This window comes from Suricata suricatta, chromosome 2 (assembly GCF_006229205.1).
Source record: "Suricata suricatta isolate VVHF042 chromosome 2, meerkat_22Aug2017_6uvM2_HiC, whole genome shotgun sequence".
Classification (NCBI taxonomy): domain Eukaryota; kingdom Metazoa; phylum Chordata; class Mammalia; order Carnivora; family Herpestidae; genus Suricata; species Suricata suricatta.
Genome location: NC_043701.1, coordinates 160,812,235 through 160,828,277, shown reverse-complemented (window position 1 = coordinate 160,828,277; position 16,043 = coordinate 160,812,235). Strand labels below are relative to the sequence as shown.

Below are 16,043 nucleotides of genomic sequence, written 5' to 3'. Positions count from 1 at the left end.
TAGCTCTTCCTCTCACAACCAAATAAAAAATTTAGAATGATTGTCAAAGAAGATATGAAATGGTCTTGCTTTACCTAAAGCATCAGTCTGCATACTATGCTACTAGTAACTTGATTTTAGAATAGCTTAATGAGGGGCGCCTGGGTGGCTCAGTCGGTTAGGCCTCCAGCTTTGGCTCAGGTCAGATCTCACATTCGTGGGTTTGAGCCCCGCGTCAGGCTCTGTGCTGACAGCTAGCTCAGAGGCTGGAGCCTGCTTCTAGTTCTATGTCTCCTTCTCTCTTTGCCCCTCTCCCTCTCATGCTCTGTCTCTCTCTGTATCAAAAATAAATAAAACATAAAAAAAAAAATTTTAGAATAGCTTAATGAGACTTGATTTTTGAAGGTTTTAAGGTCAGTCAGAAGCACTATAAACATTTAACTTTTCCCTGATACTTTCAGAGTATTTTTTTATGTTTTTTATTTATTTTTTAGAGATAGAGACAACATAAGCAGGGGAGTGTCAGAGAGAGAGGGAGATACAGATTCTAAAGCAGGCTCCAGGCTCTGAGCTAGCTGTCAGCACAGAGCCTGACACGGGGCTCGAACCCACGAACCGTGAGATCATGAACTTAGCCAAAGCCAGAAGCTTAATTAGCTGAGCCACCCAGGCACCCCCAGAGTATTTTTTTTTTAGTTGTAGATTGTTTTTGGATTAAAAAGGTTTTTGTCAATGTGTTTTTGTTTTTGTTTTTTTATTTTTGAGAGAGAGAGAGAGAGAGCATGAGTGGGGAAGGGATAGAGAGAGAGGGAGACAGAATCTGAAGCAGGCTGCAGGCTCAGAGCTGTCAGCACAGAACCCAATGTGGGGCTCGAACCCACGAACCATGAGATCATGACCTGAGCTGAAGTTTGATACTTAACCAACTGAGCCACCCAAGGGCTCAGTTCTGAGTTTTGAGAGAGAGAAAGTGAGCTGGGGAGGAGCAGAGAGAGAAGAGGGAGTCTGAGACTCTGAGCTGTCAGCACAGAGCCCGGCATGGGGCTCAGTCTCACAAACCCTGAGATCATGACATGAGCTGAAACCAGGAGTCATACACTTAACCGACTGAGCCACCCAGGCACCCTTTGGATTAAAAAGTTTCTAAAAAAAAATCTTTTTACATGACTAGACTAACAGCTATTTAAAAACAAAAAAGAGAGAGAGGGGAAGCTACCCTTATCCTTAGCTGTTGACCAGAAGAAAACATACTTGCATGAAGACATGATGACCCTGGACAGCACTGGGGAGGGGAGGCAACAGGTAGAAGAAGATGCCACTGCAGAAAGAGAGACTTGTGGGATCACCAGAAACTGGCCTGTGCTAATGACTTTTCACTTGGCCCTTTTAATAAATGTGGCAGTTATTTTATAGACTCCTGGAATTATTGTGTGGTAATTATCAAATTCTCACAATACTATGTGAGAACCATTCTAAATGATACGATGTATGCGTACTTCAGTAAAAATTTTTCTTTTATAAAATAATCTCCAGCCCTAACGTAGGGCTCAAACTCAAGACCCAGAGAATCAGGAGTCACAGGCTCCAATGAGCCCGCCAGGTCCCTCCTCCTTTTGTATCTTTTAATGAAAATGTTACCTGTGAAATTTCATGTCAAAGCAATAAATAGCAAGTAATCTAGCAATTTTAAGTTACATATGCCTTCTCATTCACCTTCAGACTGTCTGGTATTTGGTAATCTTTCTTGTGTGTGATTTAAACCACCTTTCCCGTCCTCGCTTCTCTCCAACTGCCTGTTTTTCATCATGTCAGACATCAATTTCCTAGCTGTATCTTTGTCTTCTCAGCCTTGTCTCAGCCTCCTCTTGGCACTCTTACCTTCTTACACCCTTTCCTCCCAAGCAGAGTTTTTCCTACTTTATCATTTCTTTCTTGCCCAGTGACCTGCTTGCTGCCTTCAGGCAGCCCTCTGAGCCCCAGACCCCTCCTGGCGATCACCGGACCCCTCTTCCCTCCTTTGCACTGTTGCCTGAGTGAAGACCATCCATCCTAGTTGCCTATAGACCCCAACTAATTCCAATCAACTGTATATTGAGGTTTACTCTCCCATTGCATTCCTTCTTTCCACATCTATGTTTATACAATGCCTGCTACTTAAAAAAAAATTTTTTTTAATGTTTATTTATTTTTGAGAGAGGGAGAGACAGTGTGAGTTTTGGGGAGGTGGGGCAGAGAGATAGGGAGACACAGAATCTGAAGCAGGCTCAAACTCAACAAGCCATGAGATCATGACCTGAGCCAAAGTTGGACGCTTAACCGACTGAGCCAACCAGGCGCCCCTACAGGACCCGCTACTTTAAAAATGCCAGCTGCTCCAAGAGAAAAACAAAGCTACCACCATCAAATCTGGGTTATCTGTGGTGTGCGGAACCCATTAATGCATGTATTGACATTGAGTCAGTAATATTAACAACAACAATAATAAGCTGCAAAAAAAAAAAAAAAACCCAAGACCAAACACATTCATCTTGCATTCTCCTGTGATTCTCCATGAAAGAAACATGGGTAGAAACATAGGGTATTCTTCAGAGGAAAGACTGAAACTTGGTTCCTGCTATCTTTGGCACTGGTTACTCTAAATGAGAGAGCATTAAGCAAAGGAATTTTAATTTTTCTTTCAAAAGGAATGAATTTTCACAATAGCACAGAATGCGACATGCATACAGGAATGCCTGTGTGCATTACAGTGTACCAGTTTGTGTAATTGGAGGGAGGTAAAAGTGAGACTTGCAGATTGGTTTTTGTTGTTGCTTTTTGGTGAATATGCTCCTTTAAAAGAGTGTTTCCATAATGCCATTAGTTTAATAACAATTCTTTTTTAGGGGCGTCTGGGTAGCTGAGTCAGTTAAGCAGCCAACTTCGGCTCAGGTCATGATCTCATGGTTCGTGGGTTCAAGCCCCACGTCATGCTCTGTGCTGACAGCTCAGAGCCTGGAGCCTGTTTCTGATTCTGTGTCTCCCTCTCTCTCTGACCCTCGCCCTCTCACACTCTGTGTGTCTCTCTCTCAAAAATAAATAAATGTTTAAAACAATTTAAAATATATATAACAATTCTTTTTTAAATTTTTTAAATGTCTTTATTTTTTTAAGAGAGATGGACATTTAACCAACTGAACCACCCAGGCACTCCTAGTAACAATTCTTTAAAGAAAGTTTGCAGGGGCACCTGGGTAGTTCAGTCAGTTAAGATCTGACTCTTGATTCCGGCTCAGGTCATGGATCTCATGGTTCATGAGTTCAGGCCCCACATCGGACTCTGCCCCTCCCTCTCTCTCTCTCAAAAATAAATACACATCTTTTTAATTTAAAAAATTTGCAAATTTTATAACTTTTAAGATTAGCAACTGGGAAAACATTTAATATGTCATTTAATGAAAAAAAGGCCCACAAAATTATATCTCTAATTTTCTTTTTTAATTATGAAGAAGACTTAGAAGGGAATTTTCATAAGAAATTAAAATAATGAACGTGTTTGGGTTCTAAAACTATAGATGATTTTTCTTTTTTGGTCATTTCCCTTATTATTATAGGATGTTATTTATGCATTTAATAAAATTCAGTGATGGGAGAAAAAGCTTGGGATTTATACTTTTAACAGAGAGTCTTGAGACTTCCCTTACTTCTGGCAAAGCCTCTGGCCTCGCTATTTCCAGTCCTTGATCTTAACCTTCCGGCAACGGAAGGTGGGAGTGGAACGGAGATCAGCACCCGAGTCAGCGTATAGTTAACACCACACAATGTCCTTCCCAAACCCTGACATTCCAGGACTGTAGTGTTTGCCCCAAAACACCCTCCCTCCCTGACAAGTTGGGAAGCAGAACAGCAGAGTGCCAGGTAGGCCTGAGTGTGAACCCCACCACGTCTTGCTGCGCACCAGATAGAACTTGAAGAATCTTAACTTCTTTGGGCTCATGTTTGTCTTCGTATAAAATGGGAAAATAATGAAATTGATCTCAGAGAGTCATACCGAGAACCAACAGGGTAAATCTAAGCAGGAATGTTTAGTGAGTGCACAACACACGTAGCTGTTTTCATCCTGCATGGTTCTCCTGACATCTCTTAGCCGGACATATTTTCTGGATATCCCCACTCAGTAATCAGCGAATTAATCAGTTTATTTTGCATCCATAGATGATGTAAGCGTTTTCATCTCAGTTTCTGTATGCTGTGCTAGTAGAAATCTACTGACTGGGGATTCTTTGCTCCTGCAGAAAGTGCCCCATATTTTTCCATACCTGCTTATTGAAGTAACCTTCTCCTTTTACTTTACAGATATATGTAATTGACAGTGCAGACAGAAAAAGATTTGAGGAGACGGGTCAGGTAAATAATTCTTCTGTTGAGATATTTTTCAAGTAACTGGGTATTCATTAATCTGCCTTGTAAATGTATGAGAGTGAGGGGGCTATTGTTAACCTTTGCAGTTTAAACAAGGCAGTCCTTCTGGCAAGAGGGCAGAAATACCAGTTGGGGGGAAAAAAAAACGGGAAAAAAAAGGTTGCCTAAAAGGAAATTAGTTGAGAATCCTTTTAACTACTTTTTGATTACAGCCTTTTATTTTTAGTCAAATTAAATAAACAAGATATAAGCAAGTGGACCTTACCATCCAAAGCTCTTCCAGTTTCTTCCCAGGCCGCTTAGAAATGAACCCCAAGAAACAGTTCACTTGTCATTTCTGGGTACATTTTTCAATACCAACCCCATTGATTCAAGGGTACCTTTGACAGATGTGAGGGGATGGGAGGAAATATGCAAGCCAAGACTAAGCTGCCCTTGCTTCCAAGCCAAGAGATAGATATGCTTTGAACCCAAATATGGCTTCAAATGCAAAGTACTTGTCAACATGATTACACAGTGTGATTTGTGTACACAATTTTAAATAGAGAAGCAGTGGGCATAGACCATTTTCCCGAGACTGAGTATGCTGATAAGGAGTAAGAAGAAGAATGACCTCTTAGAGAAGTGTGCAGAGTCCTTGGCCTGTGTCCTGAACTACCACAGGTGGCCTCCCAAAGGTAGTATTCCCCATGTTCACGTTCCTTTTTCCAGAAAATTAGTTTAAGAACTTCCCAGACTCCTGGAGACAGCCCCTCTCCTTTCCATACCCTGATGATTTCTCTGTCGTCACTCATGTGAAACAATGCCAAACACGAGCTTAGGGGTAAAGGGTGTTATAGAATGATCTGCCTCTTGAACCCTCCAGTTCTCTTTGGCAGCCCAAGTGCCCTAAGTAGCAAAAATGTGAATTTCATAGGGAAAAGGGGAGTTCTCGTAGGTAAATACACACCTTCTCCTATGCTTATTGCAGACAGAATCAACATACAGTGTAGACCCCAGCCAGTAATCAAAACATCAGAGATGTTGCCAGATGGATTTTAGGATATGGGTTTGAGGAAGTGTGGTGCACACGCATGCATGTTTTGAAGGTATAGATTGAGGAAACAGAATTATAGTCTCTAAAGTCATTGTCATTTTCAGTTTAAAATGTGTGCGCACACACGGAAAGTCATTTGCAGATAATAGCCTTGAGTAAGTTTTAAATCTCTAACCACAACCTGTGTTCTCCTTTTAACGGCGTTTCTTAAAGTAGGATCTCTGAATCCCCTATAGCAGAGCCACCTGGGGAATGGATTGAAATGCAGATTCCTAGGCCCTACCTCAAACTTCCCACAGTCTGCATCTCTGGGATGGGCCCAGGAATCTATCAGGGAATTCTTCCACAGGCTCGAGTTTGAGAACCTTGGAAGTTGCTAGTTGATCAGTTTAATACTTCTGGTTTTTTGTCTAATTAGAAGTACACGCTTAAATATCATAGAGTTCATTCTTCCCTTCCCATCCATTCCCACAACAATCCAGGAACTGGCTGAATTACTGGAGGAGGAAAAACTAAGTTGCGTGCCAGTGCTCATCTTTGCTAACAAGCAGGATTTGCTCACGGCAGCCCCTGCCTCTGAAATTGCAGAAGGACTGAATCTGCACACCATCCGAGACCGCGTCTGGCAGATCCAGTCCTGCTCGGCTCTCACAGGCGAGGGCGTTCAGGTGAGATTAGGGAAGGCGTGGTTACCGGGCAACCCGACCAACGTGGTCTGTCGCACTGGTTGGGCTGATCTGGATAGAAAAAGAGCTGAAACAAATAGCTTTCAATTGGTGGATGAACCGTTCCAGGATGTGAAGGACATGGGGGAGTTTGGTTCTTTTTACTTAGCAACCAATCTGATAATCATTAACTGTTCCAGGAAAGCCACAGATAAGCCAGCCCCCACACGGAACAAACTACCCCACTGGGTGGGAGGTCAGAACAGAAGGCCTTCGAAGACGCTTTCTAACTCTAGGATTCTTTGATGACTGGTTTGGGGGTTTTGTGTTGTGTCTAATATTATAGATGCTAAATACTTGTGCTCCCGCGGTAACGCCATCAACAATACGCACACCAGTTATCCTAGAAGTGTTTTGATTTTTCTGTTGGCTATCCCCACTGCCCGCAGGGTTGGTGTCTCTTTTCTGTTACTTCAGGTTGGTTTCCCACTGGGAGGCTTCTGCTGACAGAAAGCCCCATGCTTTATACTGAGGAACTGGATACCAGTTTGTTATTAATTTAGGGCAGAACATGGTTGTATCCCGGATACCCGAGAGCCTACATCCTCAAAGAATGCTTCCCGCCAAGCAGCCTCAAACCAGCTGACACTTAGGGCTACTTCTTTATGCCGGAGCCTCAGTGTGTTCCACACGCCTCTTTTTAAACAGCTGGTGTACCTGCCCGGAAGGGGACACAGTGCGGTGAGAACCAGACAGGGCTGCTTTAGGGCGCTGGGGGCAGTTACCAACATCTGAAGAAATGGGATCTTCCCTCACTGCCATGCGGCATGTGTCATAACAGCATGGCCGGTGTGCCTTTCTCTCAACTTTGGTGTTTTGATTCTCAATGTTTGTCCTACAGCCTCTTTCCATTTCCCTTCACATATACCCTTTCCTCCTCTTTCCTAAGACATTTGACATTGATTTGTCATAAAACTGCCTGACTGCTTTTATCTCAAGCAAATAATCACTTCCAAGAATTATCTCGGTTGTTCCATCTGTTTGCTGCCTTGGCTTTTTTCTTTTTGTTGTACAAACAGCCAGAGCCTGCTCCCATGCTTGGCCCCTAGATCTGAGGGCAGACCAGCCAGCACAGGGCCGGTGCCTCCTCCCCCACACTCAATACCTGCATCCGCAGAGACTCCCCGCGCACCTGCGCGGTGCGGGGCTCCCAAGTAGCCAGACAGTACCTTGGCCGCGTCCCCAGAGTGGGTGGCAGAGCTCTGTGAGGCTCTGTGAGCTTTAGGTTGGGGGAGAGGGCAGGTGTGGACTTTTATCTCCTTCCTTCCTAGACTCTGGTTATAAAAGTAATATATTAAAAGTAATTGTCAATCACATACAAGTATATAAAACCAAAAACTGAAAAGTTCTTTACTCTCCCCTAATCCTGCTTGATAAAGGAGCTAATCCCACTAATAGTTTTTTCCTTTCATAAAATGGCAGTCATATATGTGATCATATGTCTATCAGGTTTCAAATTAACTGCATTTTTTAGCTTAATTTACAAGCTGGTCCAACAAGCATACTACAACCCAGGATGTTTTTGATAGCTAAGCTCTGATCATTTTATTTAGCTTCTCCCTTAAAAAAAGAAACCCAGGTTTTGCCTAAGGCAATTCCCTGGATTGTGCATAAAAAGCTATTCAGGAGGCCTGAGGTTATTTTGGTAAGGAGGAGGCCCAGGAGAAGACAGTAGCTTTCTTGTGTTTGCACAAACTACTTCAGGAAGAGGATTCGGTCTCCAAATGCTTTAGAACACAAATACAGAAAGTAGAGGACAGGGGTGCCTGGCTGGCTCGGTCAGTAGAACATGCGACTCTTGATTTTGGGATTGTGAGTTTGAGCCCCACTTTGGGTGTAGATTATTTAAAAAAAAAAAAAAGGAAGAATGAGAACATCTTGAGTTGGGGACTCTAAAGGTTGGACTAGAGAAAATAAATACATCTGTGTGTATACCCCCGAGAAGGTGGGAACTGCCTGCTCTTTGGTCTTCACCGGGCCAGAGTGCCAAAAGGAAGAAAAAGCAAAACTGGAATTAACAGTGAGCCTCTTGTTTCTTCAGCCAGCCTTAGGGATATCAGAAGGAGGGCTAGAGTTATCTAGAATCAGTGTTTAGAGTAGCAGCATTCAAGTCAAGGGTCTTCTGCGGAGGGGCCTGGAGGCTGGGAGGGAGCCCCCGTCATTGCCTGCCTCACCTCCGCTCCCCCCCTCCAGTCAGGTGGAGATGACACGGGTAGAGAGCTCTGTGTCCCTGGCTGTGTCATCACCACTCTAGACATGGAGTTCCCTTTAAGTCACAGGATCTTTATGCCAAAAAAGAGGCAGCGAGCTATCAGACGGAGGGCGGGCGGGGGAGGGCTTCAAAATCCGCCAGTGCTGGTTGAGTGAGATAGTCAGATGTGGTGTGATTTTGTTCAGAAAGTTCTTCTCAGATCAGGGACCTTCAGCAACCAGGTTCAAAGGGAATGATATCAAGAGAGATACAATAAAGAACTGTGAACAAAAAAAATAATGATTTTATATGGAGGAGAAATAGTTTGAAGGTCACTTAATTAGTTTAGTGGACAGGACCCTGGTGGGCAGAACTGGGTAGTTAAGACTGGGGTTTCAAGGTTAATGAGATGAGATCATGGTTAATAGAATGATATAAATTTAGAGAATTTAACCATTATTTGAAATGGGTTATTTAATAAAAATGTTAATTAAGAAGGGAATCTGCTGTCTATTGTCCTTTAATGGTAACCTTTGGGGACCAAAGAAAGGTCGGGAGTTTTCTGTGGAGTTGCTTTGCATTGTGAGGCACTGACTGACCATGTCCCCCCTCAGGTAAAGCCTCTAACTCCAGCTCCTGCCCACTCAGCCGATTTCGAGGTTTTCACTTTAAAAAGACTCACTTACATGAAATTCTTTTCCTGCATTGCTTAGTTCAAGTGCAGGCCTTTAATGATTCTTATTCATTAAGGCTTTAAGTATTCCTCAAAACGAAAGATATCACTAGAAAAATGTCCGTAAGATCACTTTAAGGCATGGATACTGTGTAATAATTACAAAAATTCCCTAAGTTCCTATTTCCTCCTCCCACTTTTCCACCCACTACCCCCGGAAAGCTGGCTAGTAACGGGCCAAGCTGCCAAAATGATCAGGCATTAAATGGGTCAAGTAACATCTGGCACCCCAGCTCTAATGACCCTGAAAGAAGAATGTACAATGGTTTTAAAAAAGACCTAGAATTTCTGTGACAGTTTCAGGTGTTCAGAGATAATGACCCCATTTACATAGTGCTTGAGTGTGTATGTTTAATCTAAATGCAATTGTGAGACCTGCCCCCTCCCAGAAAAGTGACACCCTCAGGTGGCCAAGCAGAGGAGCAGCCACAGATCTGCTAGACTGGGAGCTAGGCCGTGCAGACTGATGGGGCAGGCGTGTCGCTTCTCCTTAGCTGAGTTGCTTAGACACATAATTTGGGATTTTGGAAGGTAGTGATTCCTGGGATGGATTTCAGGTTCTGACTCTACCTGATATTCAGGAGGCAAACGTGTGTGGTCTTGACAAGGACAGGCGGTCCTCGTGTTGTTCAGTAGCTCCTGCTCTGGGTGTGGAAATGTACTTTTGAGGGCTTTGGGAGAGTTCAGAACAGGTCTTTCTGTGCCTGATTGATGGTGATGAGGAGATCAGGCCATCATGTGATTAAAGCAGGTTTTCATGGGAAACTGTCAAAAGCAGAGCATCGGTAAAGGGCACTAGAAGCTGAAGGGAGAACATCAATCTTAGAAACTCCGTCCTGCTGAGAGGCCCGTAATCCAGAGAAGTGAACAGAAGAGCCCCAGTTCTGTCAAGTAGTTGAATGCAGAGAGAGGAGAAACTGAAAAATGTCTGGGATGGGAGCCTGGAAGACATGGGGGCAGCCTCCGTGTGTGCCTTGGGGGCTCAGCCCTGTCCCAGTGCATGACATCTAGCTCCAGGACTCTCTGCTGTTCCCTGGGCGTCTAGAAAATAGTGAACAAAGGATCTGGCTTCGAGCCAGAGAAAGGTAGTGAAGTCAGTCCTCTTCCACCTGCAAAGCTGGATTGGAACCCCAAACCACAGTTCTCCTCTGCCCGTGTGCACTTCCGGGTGTTTGAAGATAGTCTCGCTCGAAAACACCAGTGTGTGTTTAACTGCAATTATACCAGATTATCATTTCCTTTCAGCACAGAGATCAGCAGTTATAACCTGGCCTCTAGTGTCAGCCGTAACAGAGGCCCGCCTACACCAGTAGTTTGGAGCTAGCAGGAGGTTTCCCTGGGGATTGCTCTCCGTGCCCTCCACCTTGTGCTCACCTCCTTTCCCACATCTCTCCCACGTTCCCTGTCTTCCTTCTCCAAACAGAAGTAACGATCTGGCTCACGACCATCTCACCTGCATAGAAAAGGCCACCAGCAGTGGGAGCCCCAATGTGTGAGCTGCACCTCAGAGTGCTTTGCAGATGGCCGTTACACACTCACTGGCCAAGTTTCTTGTTTTTGTTGCTTTTTTCTTTGATCTAGGGGATTTTTCCCTTAATAAGCCAACAGAATTTCTGTGTTTTAAAAAAAAAAATGGCATTTACCACTTCTTTCTAAGGCCTGACATCAGTTACTTTTTACTCCAAGTATATATGGAACTGCTTATCTACAAGTCAGACCTCAGGTTTATTTTTAAATTTTCAAACCTCCCTGTAGACCAAGAAAGCAAACTTGGGACATGTGATTTTGCTACCTCTCTGGTGCAGTACCCTTTGTCTCCAGAAAACAACACTAACAGCGAGCAGTATTTTGTGTGCCGCGCCCAGCTGCTCCTCGACCCTGGGGGCCCAGTCGCACACCGGGATGGGCTGCAGGGCTCAGCCAGGGCCAGAGCTCCTCCTCATCTTAAAGCAGATCCTGATGTGACCACCTAGTCCTCATGGCGGTACAAACCAGGCCCACCCAACCGCGGCTACCACTGCTTCCTGCCAACCATCAGGCAGTGACGGATGCATTGCAGAGAGCACAAGTTCAAAGGAGCAGTGCAGGCAGAAGCCACTCTTCCCATAGAAAGGGGCATCGCACCTCCAATTTTGGAACACAGGGATCTGTGACTGCTTGGTCTCCACCCATGTGATTAGGGGGAGCCTTGTATGTTTCCCAGCATTTTTCATGGGGAATAACATCATGACATAGTAAAATGCCTTTCCTTTCCATGACGCTAAACAAAGTTAAGAATTTGAGGGTGGAGCTCTCTCTCTTTAGTCTCTTATTGCATTGAAGCTAATCAATTCAGATTCCGTTTCAGCAAAGCTGGTGGGGGTGGGGGGGTTGCCCTTGCCATAAGATTGTCATCTTGTGACGAAGATCAAATGTGCAGAAATTTGGTCAAGCCAGTTTTTAAACCATAAAACTTCAACTATCAAACAAACCTGAGTTCATTTCCTTCTTTGGAGGCAGAGCAGTAACCTGCTTCAAGTAGACGGTCACCTTTCCCCAGTCATCGGTTTTTAAAAACCAAGGCCTTGCCGAGTTAAGGCGCGAGCAGTATGGCACACGAACATAACACAAGGAGCAGAGGGTCCCTCCTCTTGTTTCCTCTAAATGTTGACTTGCCCCCCTCCCCGCCCCCGGAAGCCGTGGCCTGGCAGGTAGTTAATAAGCTAGCCATCATGCGGCCAGGTAAACCCGTAGGCGTCCACACGCAGCCGCTGGGAATCTTGAGTTAAGTGGCCAGAAACAGCCTCTGGCACCTGCACTGCAGCCACGGATGCCTGGCTGGGGGCTCCCCCAGTCTCCTGACCCTGTATCAGCCCGAAGTCGTAACAAAGAAGAGCCTGGATGGCTCCCTTTCCCAACTTCAGGGCGATTCACCTCTCTAAGCTTGAGGCACGCACTGAGAAGTGTCACTGGCTGAAGAGTGTGGGTACTGGGGCTCTTGCCCGGGCTCACAGCCCGCCTCTGCCTCACGTGATTCTGTGCCCCCGTTTCCTCATCGTCCTGTGCAAAGTATCATAGAGCCCACCTCGGGCCTTGTGAGGATTAATTGAAAAGATATAAATTAAGCGTCTGCTTAGACCAGATACCACGATACCATGCTAGGTTCTGCAAACACCACCTCTGGCCAGTCTGACACGGACGCTTCTGTCAGGGTCCCTGCACAACACCACTGTCTTTCCTTCCCAGTGGGCAGCTTGGCACAGCCCGCCCTTGATTTGACTGAAGAGGCATTATCCCCGTTAACACAGCCTCCCCAACACCTCTTACCTGCAGCTCAGGTTCTCCTCCGGACAAGAGTAGGGAAGGTGCAGTTCCCCAGCCACCAGTCACTTCAGACCAGGGCGGCCTCCGAGAGCCAGAGCAGCCACAGGGCTTTGCCCCATTAATTCTCCCCGTGCTTCCCACAGCCCTTCGGGTTGCAGGCGGCAGCTGTGCGGGCCTAGGGGCCACCAGGTCAGCCGGCGGGTGCTGACCCCTGAGCGCCCTCTGTCGGCAGGACTGTGGTTGGAAGGGCCACCCCTGGCCCTCAGACATCTGGAAGACACTGCCCCCCAGCAGGGCTCTCTGGTTTAAATCCCCTCTGCCTCCATAACAGATAACTGGGGAAAGCTGCCCCTCCCCCTCCACATTCTGCGTTGGGTTCCTGCAGCTGAGTAAATATTTTTCCTATCTCTTTGACTGCATTCATGTTCAGTTACACATAATAAAAAGAACTCTCCCCCCCATAATCAGCCACAAAACAAGGGGGGGAGTGCCATACATGCAGTGTGGGAACACAGTTCTTGATTTCTCTGAGAAGATGATTTGATAAAATCTGCAAGTCTCTCTAGAGGAGAAAATATTGAGGTACACACCTTTGATAGTGTTCCTTCGGGTTCCTGAAGGGGGAAAGTGCTAAGTAAGTGCTGAGCTATTGAGCTTCGAAGGCAAAGAGAAAATGGTTATCTCATTCATCCCTCTTTTATTTGTAAAATCTTTTTGTCTCCTGACAGGTGATCTTTTTTTTTCCTGGAAACCAATTAGCTACTAAAATTAAACATGCTTCTCTTTAAATTAATCCTTTTCATAAAATGGTCTTAAAATTGGCCTCAGCTTTTCAAAGTATCTGACCCAGTTGTAACTGGAGCTGCACTTGGAGTCCACCTTTCCCCCACCCCGCATCTCCCTAGCCCTGTCCCCACTGTTGCCAGGTGCTGTCCACCTTTGGGCTTTGGGCCATGGCCAGCCGCGTGTTGGCAAACAGCCCAAGGTCTGCCCTGGGACAGCCAACGGATTATCTGGTTCTCCTGCCCAAGCACTCTGATGGCAACTGGCAGAGTTTTAATCACTGTAAATTCAGGTTATGGTCAGATTAGCCAGGAGATAGGATGCCTGCTGGTTGTTTTGCAGTGATGTATTGTTTATGGGATTAATGCTCCCAATGGCAAAGGGTGTCAGCTGATATTTATTACTTTAAGCTGTCTCAGCTGTTCAGGTTCAAGTACTAGCTCCGTGGTCACAGGAAATGCAGGGCTCTGCATGTCATGTACGCCCTGAGATGTGCAAACGTGACTGGGACCGTAGCGACAATGTGTTACAGATGCAGACGGAAGGGCCTCCGCGCAGGAGCTTCCTCTGATTTTGTGCTAGGCTTCTGAGGGAACTTCGAACACCCCTGAAGGTCAGAGACCCTCCGGGGAAAGGGAGAGCTTTCAGGAACGGCTCCAGAGGGGGCCAAAAAGGAGGCCATCTCTGGCAGACCTGGCATCCATGAGAAAGCCTGCTGCCTGCCAGGTGGCTGTAGGCATTGTGTGGTTTTTACCCCTGTCCTTCTCCAGCCTTCTAAGAGAGGACATGTTCAAGGTCACTGTGCCTTTAAGGGAACCTTCTCCCCAGTCCCTCAGCTTGGTAGTGCTTAGAGCTGCTAGAATCAGGGCAGCCCTTTTAAAACCTCCGCGCAGGGCCGCGCTGAGAGAGAGAAATTCACATTGCCCCAGTGTGTGTGGTAACACACACTGCAGTCGGTTTGTTTTTCCAAAAAAATTTAATTTAACCCAAGTGTACACTGTCACACTGTAAACACACCGGGGCACCAGAAGGGTGACTTATTGGATTTAATGCCCTAGCAAAGGTCAGCTTTTAGAAAAAGCCAAAAATGGCTGGAATCTCTGATAGCTCTTCAATCAGGCCTTGGATCCAGGCAGATGTGTTTATTTTTTCAGAGGGAGTTCCTGAGGATCCATCTCAAGTTCAGACAGTGGGCACTCCCCCTCCCATCTCCCCCCTGGGCTCTCACAGGCCCCCCCTTCTCCTCCCCAGGAGGCCACTGTCCCTGGTCACCCCGGTGGGCCCCTGGGGTCAGTGGTTGGGGAGGGAGGACCCAGGCCCCCCCCCCATCCTGACTCCACGCCCTGGTTGAGGGCTTGAGCGCATAGTGCCTTTCCTACAACTAACACTGCCTTTCTCTGCCCGTTTCCCTCAAAGGACGGCATGAACTGGGTCTGCAAAAATGTCAATGCAAAGAAGAAATAAAATCTAGACGAATGGAGACGCGGGAGCTGCGGGGAGCTGAGTTCTGTCCTGAAAAACACTAATTTGCTGCTTTCTGACCAAATGTTTTTCCATCTGTGTACAGCTACAGCTGTTTGAAGAGAGGGACCAACACAGTTTAAAAAGAATCCCCATTCCAGCAGTAGATTTAACTGATCTCTGAGGTTCAGTATCATTTTTCAAATAAAGGAATTATATTATTTCCTCTGCATAATTGAAATAGTATTAAATGTCTCAAAGCACATGATTAGAAAATGAGATCTTTTAAATGAGCAAGAGATTACATTGCAGTTTAGACAATTCCAGTGGGCTTTATTTTTTCTTTCAAAAGGAGAAAGAAAGGAAAAGAGGAAGAAGCAGCTTATACTCCATTCATTTATTTCCTGACCTGTCCCTTACACCACCCCTCCCCCCATGGTGCTGAAACCACAGACCGTGTTTGCTGGTGCTGGGCAGTGCTTCTTACCATCACCAACGGAGCTGGGGTGGGAAGCAGCTGAGGGGGGAGGGGAGGGATGGCAGATGATTAAACCATCTTGTCATGCAGGTAGGAGACTGCGTATGTAATCCTCACCCTTTGGAGAGAGGGGGGAAAAAACCCTTTCTTGCAAACAAGTCACCACAGAAACACACCCTCCTCCCCTCAGCAGCCACACAGGGAAGCAAATTCTTATGACTTTTGACTGTAATGACATCTGGAATGTAGGGAGAGGTGGGAGGTTTAATTCCAGAAAAATTACAAGGTCCTTAAAAAGCCCTCACATCGAGGGCTCAGGCTAGCGTAAACAGGCCTTCTCCAGTTCAGTGAAGCAGTGAGCCTCGGACTCCGAGATTAGCCGGCTTCTCCATGGCCGTCCTATAGAAGGGATTTCTAAAGCTCAAAGAATTCCGTTTAAATGATCACAATAGGCCGCTGCTATCAGATTTCAAAAATAAATGCAGCTTTACCATGAACCTGCTCCACTAGAAAAGGCTGGCAGATCGATTTTTAGAAGAGATCAATTTTTACAGCGCTAGCAACTTGGCGGTGTGGGATGCTCGCGGGTGGGGAGGGTTTGCTGCTGGGAGGAACACGGGTGTGTGTCACTGCCGAGCCGTGCCCAGGGGAGCCAGAGTCACCCCAGCCGCTGCTGTCCTCTGCCTCTTCAGCAAAATATGCCTCTGAGGGTCGAGTAGAGAAAAAGGGCAGAGAGTCTCCTGCCCTGTTGCAGAAAAAAGCTTGTTTCCCTGAGCCATGAGAAATCCCCAGCCTCAGACATGGGCAGGCAGGCCAGAGCGACACTCGGCTCCTGAATTGAAGTCTGTTCTGGTGCCTGAGCTCAGAGGTTCTCAGAGAGTAAGAGACTGTTCAGTGGCTGGTGGGTCCCGGGAGGCCAGCTGCCTTCTCATCCCAGGAGGTGGCCCTTCCCAAAC

The 16,043-nt window shown here is 46.1% G+C and overlaps 1 protein-coding gene across 1 annotated transcript in view; it reads left to right on the top strand.

The window, feature by feature from the left end:
* Positions 1 to 14,844, top strand: part of ARL3 (ADP ribosylation factor like GTPase 3) — a 36,998-nt gene extending 22,154 nt beyond the window's left edge. Inside the window, exons 4-6 of the mRNA XM_029932478.1 lie at positions 4,312 to 4,362; positions 5,896 to 6,081; positions 14,565 to 14,844. Of these exons, the coding sequence (XP_029788338.1) occupies positions 4,312 to 4,362; positions 5,896 to 6,081; positions 14,565 to 14,612 (285 nt within the window). The 3' untranslated portion in view covers positions 14,613 to 14,844. The remainder of the gene's footprint in view (positions 1 to 4,311; positions 4,363 to 5,895; positions 6,082 to 14,564) is intronic.
* Positions 14,845 to 16,043: the final 1,199 nt, after the last annotated feature.